The sequence below is a fragment of the Gymnodraco acuticeps genome, unplaced genomic scaffold (assembly GCF_902827175.1).
Source record: "Gymnodraco acuticeps unplaced genomic scaffold, fGymAcu1.1, whole genome shotgun sequence".
In the NCBI taxonomy this organism is placed as follows: Eukaryota; Metazoa; Chordata; class Actinopteri; order Perciformes; family Bathydraconidae; genus Gymnodraco; species Gymnodraco acuticeps.
Window position 1 is genome coordinate 1,006,173 of NW_022989980.1, and position 15,744 is coordinate 1,021,916.

Genomic DNA, 15,744 nt, shown 5'->3' on the forward strand with positions numbered 1-15,744 from the left:
GAATTATTTAGTTGGGACCGCAAAAGAAATAACAGCAAACTTTATATAGCACTTTTCAAAACAAAGTGCTTTAGAAGACAACAAATAAACAATGGCAAGAGTGATGTAAAAAAGATCATTTGTATTGTACACTTTTTAATCTTGACCTTTTTTGTAAATTAATGGATAATTGTTGTTCTACAAGCTTCTAAAAAACTTCAAAACTGAGAAAATCTAAAATCTTTGGCTGGCTGCTCCTAAAAGGTGCTCCTGCTTGGTATAGCAGGAGAATCACAGGTGTAACTAATAACTGTAACGATGCTCTGCCACGCCCCATTAATTAACTTTATTAAATACACCTGTGTGCACATGTCATACAAGCAGATAAACCTGACAACTCAGTGTCAGTACTTATTGTTCAAGGTGGACGCTGGAGCTTTGTAACATTAACACTGTCAGGTAAGACAGGTAATGGCTTCCTTTAGAACAATTTTTGTATTAAACAATTAGTATAGATACTGTGGTCATCGGTGGATTATAACAAAATATGGGCACAGCCCCTTTTCCCTTTTGTAGTCGTGCTGTGTCTTTAGGCCTCTTACTTTTGTCTTGTTTTTTATCCCTTTTTGTAGTTGCTTTGTCTTTTAGTTTATCACTTTGAGATTATTATTATCATCTTGCATCTCTTTACATTTGCTGTGAGTCTCTCTTAGCTGTTTTGCATCTATTTGTGGTTGGTTTCTCTGTAGTTTTCTTTCCATCTCGCCATTTTAAGTCTCTTTGTGTTTGGTGCGTACACTCTGAGTGACTTCTTGTAGGTAAAGGCCAGAGTGGCCCCTCAGTTTTGGGCCCCTGGTCCTGCACCCATTAGTCCTGTTCAGTAATCCATCCACGACTGTGAATGACTGGTTACTATTGTAAAATTATGAATGGTGTCAGGGAGGTGATGAGTTTCTGTTCATTGTAAGATTTATTCAAAATCATACCACCAGGTGGCAATGTTGTGTAAAATAATACATGTAGGCAGCTGTGGAGACATTAAAAAAGCGACTAATACTATTAATTTAAACCAAAGACGGACCTTTGCATTATTTAACACACAGTAATCAAACTTCTTAATAACACACCATATCAAACATCGTGCAGGCCTGTCAAACTCACCAGTGTTGCCTTCAGGCTGTAAACGGCCTAGAAAGGATGACAAACTATAAGCTGCAGATAATTGCAGACAAACCTGTATAAATACATTTGAGTGACAGCTGTGATCTGACGACTGATTGGTCCGTTTTGGATCAGATGCTCTATAGGTCCGCCCACATCCTTCATGCTGCCCAATGGGCTCGGTAGAAAAATACAAAAAGGGCGGACTTCATTAGTTTCTTCCACCCAAAGCTGGTTGTCCGGTATAAAAACGGTCTTCCGCGGTCGGTTAGTTGAGGAAATATTTTACTTTCCTTCCCGGCGGGTGGTGTGCAAAGCCTGAGAAGACTTGGTTTGTCCTACCAGCCAAGAAACATTTTCCTCAGGTTACCTCGTGGTTCAGGTCAGTCTGCTTCCTTTCTTTATTTCGGGTTTCAGATTTTAACAACAGGAAGTCAAGGTCATATTGATGCGAGTCGGGCGTTAACAATGCGGCAAAATGAGGGTTTATCATTCATGTAGTGGTTGAAATTGTTTTAGTGTGAGCTAGACGTACATTTATTATAATCTTCTGCGGATGAGAAACGAGCCGCCCCTGTTTCATCACATTTCCTGCCTAGCTACAGTGTGTGTGTGGGGGCTGTCTGTGTGCATATGAATGTCGTGATTGGTTGCCTTTGTACCCTGAGTGTGTGAACCTGTTTCAGACTACATTAGTCTTGGATTTGGCTTTTGTTTTTGCAGCATCATTATCAAATCTTTGCACTTCCATTTATTTCCTCCATCCTAATGTTTTCTCTCATCCTCTTGCAGATCAGCCACCAAGCAGCTCTGCCTTAACATCACCACCTGCCAGCTCTACCTAAGCCAACCTAAAGCCTTCAAAATGATGCAGATCAGCGACGACCCCGCCAGCAACAAGCACTCACTCATCAACGTCATGCACCGCTTCATAGCAGCTGCCAACAACATGGACGAGACCATCATGGTGCCCAGCATGCTGCGAGACGTCCCCCTGGAAGAGCAGGAGGCCAGCAAGGTGGAGCCCAACAACAACAATCACGAACCCCCCTGTCCCAACAAGCAGAGGGACATGTACGAGCACTACCTGCTGCTCAAGTCCATAAAGAACGACATGGAGTGGGGGCTGCTGAAGAGGGAGATGAGCAGCGGCGCCAGCTTCCTGGAGATGGCGGTGAAGCAGGAGGAGCAGCAGACGGTCACCGGAGACCTCCTCGCTGACGAGAACTTAGACCTGGAGAACCAGTTTCATTATCACCTCAGAGGACTGTTTGGAGTTCTGTCCAAGCTCACAATGCAAGCCGACCACCTCACCAACAGGTACAAGAGAGAAATCGGAGGCGGAAACTTCATGAGATAGAAGTAATACGTTTTTCTCCCCTCGGACTGCTTGACTTGCACAATGGGATGTGTTGAGAAGGGCCCCCCCCCCCCCAACCCCATCTCTTCCTAATAGATCTCAATGGACAGTTCACTGACCAGGGCGACCACTTTGACTTTCTCTCACTCCTGAGTAGCGACACTCCATCTTCCCCTACCAAAACACAAGAACCAGTGACGCCGGCTCGTGTCCCTCTGCCTGTTTCAGAGGATGCACTGTGCATGGTTGAGGTTTATTGAATCGGTCTCAAAGTTCAGATGAAGCGCAGCTCTGGTTTATGCAGAAAACTTGCCATCCCCTCTTTTGTCTATTCATTTCAACATGAGTTTGTCACCAGATTGTGAATAAAAGAAGGTTCCTAATTGTAGGAGAAATTGAATGCTGGTTATTCTGTCCCTCCTTTTTAAGAAAATTATTTTAAAGCTGAGCTGAAGGGCTCTTACCTGCCGAGGTTCTAAATCTTTCCACCTGGTATTACTGCAACATGGCGTGCCTTGACTTTTTGTACACCCTCATGCCCTGTTCAGTTACCTCTCCATTATCTGACTGCTAAAATGGTTCATTATGTTCATTTGTTTGTCCTTGGATATTTCAAATTTTATATTAAATCAGTAAACCTGAAATAAATAATTGGAAACTTGATGTTTGCTTGTGTTGTCTCTGCTAACAGGAAGGGTGTTGGAGGCGTTTCTCTTTTCCTCTTTGTAGCTTCATTTAAAAAAGAAAATGTTTCTCATTGCTTAAGGCTGCACAGGAATGTATTGTGATGCATTTTGACATGCCATAACATGTCATCTACAACAGCTACTTTACTCACTGCTGCGTATGTGGGGCCCGTTTAACAGCTTTATTTAATGAAGCGTTTAACAGTTTTTCTACTTAACTAACTAGTACTTTAAGGTGACGCTCGAAAGAGGTGCTGCAAAAGAAAGAAGTGCTCTCGAGCAGAATTGTTTAATTCATTTCTGTTTCATGCAAATAGTCAGTTGTGCAATGCAAATCACCTGCAAGATCATCCTGCAGCTTGCATGTACGTTTTTAACCTAAAATGTAGATGCATTTTTAGCAACAAATGTAATCTTTGTTAGACAAATGAAAGTCATCTTAAATTAGCCCTTTGATTTCTGATAACGGAACAATACCGATTATCTTTATAAGAAATATGATATATAGAACTGCCCATTTGTCACACACATTACAAAGTGTCAAAAGGTTACAAGAGCTCAGTCAATTTGTTATAGTATCTTAATCTAATACCTTTAGCATTTACCATCCACTAATCTCAAACAATGGGACCTGCGGCTGAAAGGGTGACATAAAAGCTGTTGAACCCATTAGAAGTGATAAGATTCTGTTTAAGCAAGACAATACACTTGATTAAAAGAAAACACCCTGGTTGCATGTCAAACATGATCTTTAAAAGCTCTGCAGGAATGCGTGGGGATTAAGGACATGGATAACATATTTCTGCAGTTTTGTCCCAGTGAACAAGATGGCAGTGGGGTATAAATTAGACATTACATGTATATGTTGCTCTAACGCCACACCAGCTGCCACATCTATCCATCACTGAGGGAAACCCTCCCCTTAGCAACAGCTCCACCAAGAGCAGCCAATCCGCTCGCAAAGGCTTTTTTCTCCTCAAAGGCAGAGCGGTGATTAGGAGGTTGCTGTATGAAGGGAATCCAGGAAGAGAGTGGAGGGCAGGCGGTCAAACAAACTGGTGTTCCTCTGACCAGCAGCACAGCGCAGGCCGGGGTTTGAGAGTTTGCATAAAAACTGCTGCCTGAGCCCTGCGGTGCGAGGCTGCAGCCCTCCTCTTTCTCTGCACTCACAAAGGGCCATACAAATGGCTGCAAATCAAAATGGCTGTGCTGGTCAGGGTGCCTCAACCCACTCAGATAAACTGGGTCAACCAAACTGGTGACAGCTGGGCAGACGCTAAATGTGAAAAGAATGAGGATCTTTTTTCTTACAGTAGCCTATATTAAACATCTAAAAATAAAGCAATGTACATATTTACTGACGTTAGAGAAAATCTGCTTATTTAATTTCTTGCCAAGAGTTATATGTGAAGATTGATAGGCCTACCACTCTTACCTTTGTCTTATATTTAAAGATGTCGACAGTTAGCTTAGCATAAACACTAGAAACAAGAGGAAACAGCTAGACCTGCTCTGAAAAAATTCACCAGCACCTCTTTAGCTCGATATTCAACATCTTGCTTGTTTAATTTGTTCTTTCTTTAGGTCATGCTGTTCAGTTATCTGATAGATTTACAATTCAGTGTGCAGGTCTTCCAGCGGTGCAATGCATCTGCACTTTTAGATTCCTGTAATGTCAGCAAAGCTTTGCAACCCCAGCTGAGTCAATATCACTATAAAGTAACTTTGGTGTCCCCATCAGTCACTCAGTCATCATGAAAATGTAGCAGAATAATGAAATTCTGAGGTCTTATTATAAATGGCCAAACATTTACACACATATCAGTACAATGATAAGTCTCTTGAAATGTGTTTCCTTAATTTAATACCGTATTTTTTCATTGGATGTAGGCCTACGTGATTTTTGGCATGTCCCACACACTGCTCTGAAAATAAAATAAAAATAATGATATGGTTTTATTGTCCACAACAAGTTATTTGACAAAACGAGTCATTTTGATTATGGCTATATTCTATTTGTTTCTATTTTCATAATAATATTGAGCATGTGTCCCTGACATTGCTGTCCACCCTGTCATTATGGGGTAACTGCCCCTATAAAAAACATCTGATGTCTCGTGGTTTTCAGTGACATTACTAGGCTACCATCATTTTGTCTTTCCTCAATGGAGGCTGAGACATTGGCTAGTTGCAGAGTAAGTATTTAAACTTATATTTCGTAATTGTAATCATATTATGTCTGTAGTTGGATGTTGTCAAGCTTAACATGTCCACTCTGTCATAGTGAAATGTCAAGTAATATAAAAACCTTTCAGAAATTCGAAATATATTTGTTAAACAAATATGCTAACTGAATCATGTTGCTAACTGTATCATGTTGCTAACTGAAGGTCCACCATGTGCTCATTAAATGCTAATATTAGCCAAAAATGTCCACCTGCAATGTACATTTCATAATCACTATGTAATTACAATATATTTACTCTACTTTGAATTTTTCCATGACAGGGTGGATACATTTAACTGTTTGCATGTACATTGTCACTGCTTGCAGTTAATTTATAAAAAGTGTGGGAGCTTGACCAACATCCATTTCTAACAGCATAACATATAGGCTACTTAATACAATGAATATGAAGTTCAATGGAAAATCTCAGCTTTTTATTTTTTTGGAAATGGGGAAGTCTCAAATGCACCTTATGGTGATATTGAGCATTCACACACATGTTACTGCAGGAAATTGCATGTTCTAGTTTGTACAAAAACTGAAGAGTGTAGAAATGAGGACTGGCTGAGGGGGACATGTATCAGAATAACTTATGGCTCAGAGCAGTTCATAGCACTCAACTTCGGTTTTAGTATGGAGGCACAAATAAGAAAAACATGTCAGGCTAACAGTTTCCCCCTGCTTTCAGTCTTTATGCTAAGCTAAGCTAACTGTCTGCTGGATCTTCTTTAACCGACAAATATGAGACTGGTATCAACCTTTTTATCTCACTTTATTCCTAATAGACTACTCCTTTAACAATGTGAACTGGATCAATCCTTGGTACTATTCTTCTAGTCTCAAGAAAATGTGATCAAACATTTTACAGATACATTTGTTTAAAGATAGCTTTTCACAAAACAAGGTATATCTCCTCAAATATATTATACTTTTGAGTAGTTTTTTTCTATTTCAGGCTCCAGACAAACACATCTCAAAGCAGTACTTGAACCATGACATTGATATTCTGTAATATGGCTCCAACTGCCGGCATGCACAAGTCTCCCAAGACACGTCAATGTCTTGAGAAACCCGAGAGAAAATCGTTTTGAAACAGCTCCAGAGTTTAGAGGAAGAATTGCTGTTTCATTGTGCTCAGCAGCTGTTTGATTAACTGTTTCAATGTCCATGATATAAAGTGCTAATTTACTTATACAGCTTCAGAATTGTAATGCCCACAGTAAAGAAAAAGATTGAAGATCAAATGTCTTTCAAATCTCATTTGCATCTTGCAGTCAAGACCAAATACAGATTTTCATTATGTGCAAATTTCCGCACCCTTAATTTCTCACACAATTCTTGTAGTTGTATTAACATTTCAACACAAGTATATGCCCAAAACTCCTCGTGTGTTTGGTAGAGGAGCTGCAAAACAGTTGTTTAGCTGTCTGATATTTTTGTCAGACATTGGGTGTTGCAAGGGCTCTTAGGGTCAGTGCAATGTGCCAACATATCTTGGGACATGAGACTTTGGGTGTTGAAAGGCCTCTTGATGTTCTGGCTAGTTGGCAGCTCTTTGCTCCACCTCGCCCTCCAGCATGAGGGTGCGTCGTGATCGCAGACTTGGCAGACTGCAGTCCTTCCCTGGCAGCAATCTGCTTCACCTCAGCAGCACTGTCTGTTGCTCAACAGCTGTAAAGCTCCTACCTGACAGGAGTAAATCCACAGGCAGAGCATGGATTATTACTTTACAAGGCAGGTTGAGTTAACCTTCTAAATAAGGGTTTGTATCTTTTTAGCAGTGCAGCTTAAAGCACCAATATATACCTGCAGCTCCGCCTTCTCTCTGTTTGCTGCTGACAACCTGGTCAGCTTTATTCTGCTCTGCTCTGGTAACAGCTCTGCTCCCTGAGCAAACACCGGGGCACATTCGCTGTGCTGTTTGCTTTAATATCTCGTCAGCTCGCAGCAAAGCTTTGAGTTAACTGTGAAATCAAACAGAAGAGACAAACATTTGACTCTCAGTGGGAACTGTAAGAGGATTTGGAAACAACATAGAAAATATTTGCTTAATTTAAAGAGGCCTCCAGCAGGCTGTTAAAGGGACAGTATAGAAACCTTTGTGTTTGAGGTGTATAACCTTCAGTAGATGATGGTCAACATGCAGCACTGAGGACGGGGACATATATTTGCAAACTCAATATCACCTTCATTGTTTGCTATATTTAGAAAATATTACTCATTTTAAGTTATGCTCTGTCTGCATTTAATTCTTAAAAGGAAATTACACCAACACAATCTCAATAATGTTACGTAAATGTAACATAATGTGTGAAAATACTGTAAACACATGTATCTAATCTTTGGATTTTGTAGTTGAAGGCAAACTTTGTACTACAGTATGTGCCATGACAGTAAAATTGAATCTAATCTAATCTAATAAACAGTAAACCAGTTAAAGTCTAGACTATGTTTAGAATATTTTCCACAGCTTTAACTTGCTGTCAGAGCCCTTTCTGACGGGGAACTGAAGACACTATCTGTGCTCGTTTCAAAGCGACCACACTCCATTGAAAGAAACTGTTATTTTGCTGGTTTGCCTCTGCCTCAATCAGTTAGTTAGTTAGTGTCACTGTGTGTCTTGTACGGTGTCCAAACAGTGCAAACGCATTACAACGTTGCAATATTTCCATTAGGAGGAACGTATAAAAAACTATGCAAATATAAAAACACAAATGCGCCGAAACACATGCAAATGAAGAAAAATCTTCACAAACTTGACAACATATGCACAGAATTGATAGAACATTTACCAACTTGCAGCAAATACAAAACGCTGCAAATACAAAACGCAGCCAGAAGCTCAAAGCAGAATGGTTTTGGAATCACTTGTGTTTCTGTGTTCCTGTTTCCGATGTGTTTCGAGCTTCTTGCAGTTTTAATGTATTAACTCTCTGTGCAGCAGTTCCCTAATCTGTATTGGAGCTATGTTAAATTGCATTGTCTCTATCAGAAAAACAAAATACTATAATTACAAGTACAGTGAATTGTTTTTAATGAAATACTTGAGTAATTCTTCAAAGTTAAAATCAACCATGTAACCCTGCAGGGGACTCAGGCAGGAGTTTAACTCGGTCCCAAGGTAGCTTGTGATTAATAAGAGGTTGCTGTTGGAGTTGTTGAGTTATGTATGCGGCCCACATGCAGCGTTGCTATGGTAAAATTGTCTCATGTGAAAGAGGGGGAAGCCCACATCATCGTGCATCGCTCAGAGTTACAATATGCTGCCTTGTTGAGCTGCAGAAGTAATGGGAGCCAGCACGCTCACTGATGTCATTAACATTTCTGTGTGTTTGCTGTTTGCTCTCAGCGCAAGAGCAGCAGAAAATATTTGTGAAGAAAGCAGCTGACTGTGAGAATTACTATTAAGCGTTGCATGGTATTATATTATAAGAAAGTATATTGTATAAGTGCATTCAAACAATATAGTTAATAGAAAGGTTCAAATGTACAACCAGTAACAGACAGACCGCAAATAGGAAATAAAGGTTTTGTTTATGTCTAACTTCATGTGAACTTGTTAATTTGATATCAAAGTGTTACCCAATGTTTTTAATGACTTTGATTTCAGTCATTAGCTATTACTGTTTTGATAAAAGTCTGAGACACACTTATCATATCGCAGAGATTTGACAGGAGCTTATCTAATGTCCCCAGGGTCACATACATACAGATTAGAAAACAATTTAAAATTAGAAAACAATTTAAAATTAAAAAAAAATTAAAAAGTACAATTTCCAGTTTAAAATAGAAGAGCTCTGCTAGCATGCAAAAGCATTCCTTCTAGGGCACGTGCAAAGGACCACAGCATTAACAATAAGAATAATATTCAATAGTAACTTCACAAATGAAGATGAATACAATACATTTCAGTGTGACAAAAAGTGGCTATAAAAAAATGATAATGCATTGCTATTGAGTAAATTAAACATCATGTAAAGAAGGTAAAACAGCATTGCAATGACCATCTAACTCTCTTTGTGTTAATGCATCAATAATAATACAAATGAAATAAATGTAACTCTCAAAATCGACCCTTTCTGCATGTTGACATCCCTCCCACTTTTACTGTAAATACATGTTGCACATGTAATAATGCTAAGGTAGGATTTTGAGTAAAGATATCTTCTTTAACATTATTTACTTGTGGTGATTAACTCAAGTAAATGATCTGAATACTTCCAGCAGGAGTACATCAGACCAACATTCTCTTTGCTTTATCAGGAGACATTAGCTCAGGGCCTCTGTATTAGACCTTCATCGTGGCTCTGCATTGCAGATTAAGTCTAAGTGTCCGTCGGTCCACTCTTTCAGCTCCAGCTCTTTTGTCTTGTCAACATGGAGACGCAGATGTGGAGCTGGGAACATCTTGTTCTCTCTCAGGCAGAGACTTTCCCACTGAACCCACCCAACAAAGAGGTAACCCCCCCCCCCCCATCCTCCTTCCTGCTTTTTCATCCACTGTATGATAAGACCTGATAGCTCTGTGTTAAATAGTTTTGGGAAGATAATCACTCGGTGTTGCTGTTTGGGTTACAACTCCTAGTCACCAGAGATGGGAGGAGAGAATACTGAATGCACTCAGAGCACAATGAAGCCTGTTTTGTTTTTTTCACAGCAGAAAACCCATCTTCCCACGATGTTGAACTTGAAAACCCTGGAGAACACGCCACTCTGAACACGCTGGTGCACCACAGCTGATTAGTGTGTGCGACTCGGTGCTGAACATATAGGGGAGGGAGGGTTGAGGTTATGTAAGAGGAGAGGGGGAGTCCAGCAGCAGCAGCAGCCTGACACAGAGTGACTCTGAGCCCTGTCTGCTGCTCACACACACATGTGCTGCTAATATAGGTCAAAACTACCTTCTGTCATGCACTCTGTGTATGCACTGCAATGTAAACACACATGGCTGTTTGCAGGGGTGGTTTGAACGTAGAGGAATGGGTACAAAAAAACAAGGATTAGGACAAATAAAAAGAGGTGTTTAACTTGTGGAATGGTTATGACAATTAAGAATATGTAGTTCATCTAAAATATTTATTTAAAAAAACAACTTTCAAAATAAGGAAAACATACCAAACCGAGGCATGATTATGATTTAACAAGAAAGTCAATGTGAACTTTTGCATATTTACAAAAAGAAAGATTAGAATTAATGCAAAACAAAGTCAAAAGTGTTTGCTAGGAAAGAAAAAAGACAGTTTGGGACTTTTGGGCATGAATATCTTCTTTGTGTAGTTTCATATCCAGTGTTTACATGTAATGAGGATTGTAAAAAGAGGAGTTCTATAAAGCTAAGACTTTGGATTGTACACCTATAGAGAGGTGTGATCCGGGCCTCACGTCCTCAGCTGTCTGTAATTATCAGGTTTATGTTGCTGATAACAATCAGCTGAAGTCCTCTCCTCTCACATGAGACAGATAAGCCCTCCGCTCGCTGCAGGTCACTGTGTGTGTCGATCTCTGGCCGCTGCATTTAATCTACGAGACAGAGGAGAGACAATGGCAGTGCTGTGCGTGTGTGTGTGTGTGTGTGTGTGTGTGTGTGTGTGTGTGTGTGTGTGTGTGTGTGTGTGTGTGTGTATGTGTGTGTGTGAGAGAACGTGTGCTTTTACAACAATAAAGCCCTCTGTTGTCAGTGGAGCCATTGGAAACCACTCCAATCCACAGAAAACACAGTGATCAGATTTCTGACATCAGTGTTTGTTTTCGGCTAAAAGCTTTATCTTTAACCCTTAAGAGTCCCTTTTTTGAATTATTTTGGATGGCAATACACCAGCAGGTCGACAAATATAATGTGAGGAAGAAGAAGCCTTATGTTGTTGTGTTTTGACCTGCATGTAGCCAGAGTCTTTCTGTTCCTACAGCTCTTAAACTAAGCATGAACCACTTCTCTTTTTACAATTAACCCTTGAAATGATGAAAGCATCTGCAAATGGCAAGGTAGTACAACATGTAAACTATGCTTTGGTGTTTCATGTTTACCTCTTTACTTAATATTTCCTTAAACCTGTTGTTTTCCTTTTTACAAAATAAACAAAGACAAAGAACTTGGGATGATGAGATTAAATATGAACCTAAAATGAAATCGGGTTTGAATCGAAACTCAACAACTCCTTCACATCTGCTTTCAGCAAATGAACAACTGACACTTCACTATTTCTTAAACTGCATATGCCACATTAAGATGAACATTTAACTGCTTTTAGCTTTAACTCTTAAACTGCTTATTCCTAATGTTTAAATACAAAGAGGTGACTCAAGACCAAAAGTGAACATGCCTTCAGTGATTGCACTTCAACTGCTTTTACTCTAACAATTCAACCAACAATCAAGACTTCCAACTCAAACTAGATTTGTTTAGACGCAAACAATTAACATTTTAACATCTTAATGGCAGCCACACACTCATGAGAGAATGGGCCCCTGGCCACACATATGCAAAGGTCCCCACCATAGGAGCAAGAACACAGACTTGTTGTTTAGCCCCTTGTTGTTGTTTAGTGTCTCTTTGTAGTCATTTTGCATCTCTCTGTGATTTGCTGGCTTTTCCTTGTTGTCATGTGTCTCTATGTTGTGGCAGAAGGCCAGGGGGGCCCCTCAGACACTGTGGCCCCTGGGCCTGTGCCCCATAGTTGATTCATTCATCCATGCATGTGTTTACTTTACTTCAATTTACTTTACTTCATGTGGCTAGAAATAGAAGCGCTTATTTTACATTTTTTTACGTCTGCGTGACTCAGTTTTGTTTTATTTTAGAGCTTCAACTTCAAATGTCAATTGAAGTCCTGTAGGTACTTCAACTTATGCCAATCTATTATAAAACATACAACTCAACTGCTATCTTTTCATTCATATCAAGTTAAGTCTCAGTTCATTTCATTTCTTACACTTCAGCAGTAACAGTGTGCTTGCAGCTCTCACACATCATTTCTCCCTTCAGCTCCTTTCAGTGCAAAGAGCAATTTATTTCACATGCAAATAATTCTGCCTCTAGTTTATCTAACCTTTGTGAGGCTGTAAATACACTGTGCAAACAATTATAATCATGACTGTATCTGGGTGGTTTTCTCATGCACATGCACACAGGCAGAAATGTTGGACTAATCTCAAATCTTACTCAGATGTCTGGCCGAGGTCAAGCTGCTGGCCAACAGCGAGGGCCGATACATGACGGTGTTATTTTCATCGCCTGGCTTATATTTAGAGTTGAGGGGGTGAAACCATCGAGCCAGAGTGAGCAGCAGATTAAATAGCAGTAGATCTCTTCTTATCAACACGGAAAAAGAAAATGCATTGTGTCAAAGCATTATCTTGTATTATTCATCATGTCTTAATGCCACAGACATTCAACAGAAGTGGAAAGAGATTCATCTAAATCCTGCTGATGTTAACAAAAGCGCCCAGTGCAGTCTCACGGGATGAAAGCTAGTTTGATCTGTCTCCGGCAATAAAACACTCCCCAGACGTCCAAAGGACAATTCAGACAGATTCAACGTTTATTCTCTCATGTTTAAGATTCTGGTCACTGAACTGTTTTCATTAAGGACTGTGAGAAAAGGGAAGTATCCAGGCTGAGCTTTAGATGCAGGGACATCCCTCTCCTGAGTGTTTGTCTTTTTTTAAAAGAAGACTATTGCATAACAAATGTCCTCAGTGAACCCGAGGCATGGAGAGGAACTCATTTTTAAAACAAATAACATACAGAAAAGCACAAAATACAATTGGAAAGCCTTCAGAAGTTAACATGTGTTGCCAGGATTAGATTTCAAATATTAGTTTAACTGAATATTCCTCATATTGCATTCTGGAAATGTAAGTTAAATTTATATATAAAGACCCCTCCCATCCATTTGATATAATCCTATAATGTTCTGTTGTGCCAAACGTTGCTATGCTTCATAACCCTTTGTGTCTCCATGTAAGGCTGGTCTCCCTTCCTCTTTCCATGTCAGTCTGTCAGTAGGTCTTGTGCAGACTTGCCCTTGTTTTCATCCAATCCGAAGCCACTGGCCCACACCAGGCGGCCAATCAGAGGCAAGGTATGGCAGGGGCTTGGTGAAGAGGAGCCGCCCCGGACAGCTCAACTGCTCCATGTATGATGTAATTAGGCCAGATTCACAGGAGAGTCATGATTTCCTGAGACTCATTAAACTCACAGAAACATGATAACTTCACTTGGAAAAACCTAAACCATCCGGATAAAGTTTAATACTAAAATATCTACAACAAAAAGTGATCTTTAAAGCCTAAGTGGCAAAATAAAAAATATGAAAGAAATTCATATTTTGTATCTTATAATCAAGTTTTATTATGCAGTTATAAATAGGTTATCAAAATACTTTAATCAGATATAAATCTACAGTCTGGAATCTGTTACAGTGAGACAACGCCCAGCAGCAGCAGTGACTGAACTCCAGTAACCTCGTGGGGACCGCACAGTTTTAACTCTGGAGGACTGTCTGCGCCATGTGGGGCCCGCGAGGGGAAAAAACTGGTATGTCCCAGTACAATAAAACATCCCAGTGTTTCAGGTTCACACTGAGACATCAAACAGAGGCCCATATGCTCCCTAGTACATGGAAGTCAAAATCTCCTTATGGATATCTCTTCTTGGAGTTAAAGTGTCAACATTGACTCATAGACATCTGTACCTGAGTTGCAATGGAAATATATTTGTTAAGTTGACTTGTTGTAAATAAGTTACAAATATCTACAATCTACATTTGCACTAGCAACAAATGAATTGTCAATAATCAACATTTTAACTAGTCAATTGCTGGTTTCTAGAATTATATAATCTCTACTGATTGAATGCAAAATATCTGTTTTGGCGAGATACCAGTGGCAGCTGATTTTTTTATCTGCATTCCCTGACTGTATGTGTGTTACATTTTAGATGAGAGGTTTGTGTGTTGAGTCACTGAGGGCAGACTTTCCCCAGGATGAACCAGCAGCCGTCCTGCGCTGAGGCTCCGTCGTGTCGCACTAGCAGGAGTTACAAGCTGCAGTTAGAATAGATGGCACACAATCACAACATCTGTTTTATACATTGTATCTTCTGTATATGTTGTGACATTAGTCTTATTTGTTACCTGTACATGTATCTCTTGCAAAAGAAAGTGTTGAAACTAAGTTATCTTTGTATTTCTGGATGTTCTTAAGATCCTTTAAAAACAGCTTTTAAACACGTAGGCTGGTATAATGCCAAGTCATGTCAGCCTTATTTATTTTAACCCAATATTACAAATCACACATTTGCCTCAGGGGGCTTTACTATGTGAAAGGAATGTGACACCCTCTTTCCTTTACAACCCTCGCTTCAGATTAGGAAAACCCCAAACAAACCCCAGATCAAGAAAAAGATGCAACAGTAGGCAGGAAAAAGAGAGATGATGATGCAGCACAGAGAAACCTCCATTACAGACGGTGGTGCTTGGTGGACACAAACAACAGATGGTTGTTCAAAAGCAGTGGTTTTTAAAGACAGGGTTATACGAAAACAGGAACGTACGGCTGTGGACTGGCAACATAAGAACAATTATTTCAGCCATCTCAATATCAAGCTGACAGCTGAGATGTCCAGAGAAAAGAGCAGCGGGCCAAGAACAGAGCCCTGAGGTACTCTATTTACACGTGAGAAATTATTGACGTAATATTATAGGTACAAATTAGAGCTGCCACCAACAAAGATCTTCAGTATCGGCCAATTATAATTAGATTATCCCTTTGGTCCATACACATACTAGGGATGGCGTGTGGCGCCGTGGATTTTCTGTTGATCAAGAAATCCAACAGTCCAGTTTTACACACAGGTACAATTGAAACCAGGCGAGAGCTCTCAAGGTCATCTGTAAGATAATAAAATATGTATATTACAATATGAGGTGAAATAGTAGACACTAGTATTTGAGCTCACTGAGATCAGATACAGGAAGTCAAAGAGGCAGCAGATTTGCTCATTTCAATTTGAATATTAACAGAGTCGCTGTCATTGGTTCCCCCTAGTGGATAAAATACTTTCAGACAACACTGTCTGCGTTTTCAGAAGGCATTTAGTAACTCAAACATTTCCAATCATCATTTTTGACCTTGCACAAAAACCATCTCGACCCAGAGGTTCACAAACTGTTCTTTTTTTTGTGGAGATTTCTACTGAATCAGTCTCTATCAGTACATTGAGCACGTACGTGGAGTTGTAGATTCTGAGAACCTCTAACACATCTTATCCTCGTTGGCTTAGAGTAAAACTATAAATACTAAATCCTACTGTAGTCACACACCTACAGGAA

The 15,744-nt window shown here is 39.8% G+C and overlaps 1 protein-coding gene across 1 annotated transcript; it reads left to right on the forward strand.

The window, feature by feature from the left end:
• Positions 1-1,345: 1,345 nt before the first annotated feature.
• Positions 1,346-3,161, forward strand: mid1ip1l (MID1 interacting protein 1, like). Its single transcript, XM_034211846.1, has 2 exons — positions 1,346-1,522; positions 1,933-3,161. Exon 2 carries the CDS (start codon positions 2,006-2,008, stop codon positions 2,498-2,500), a length of 495 nt encoding a protein of 164 aa, XP_034067737.1. The 5' UTR covers positions 1,346-1,522; positions 1,933-2,005; the 3' UTR covers positions 2,501-3,161.
• Positions 3,162-15,744: the final 12,583 nt, after the last annotated feature.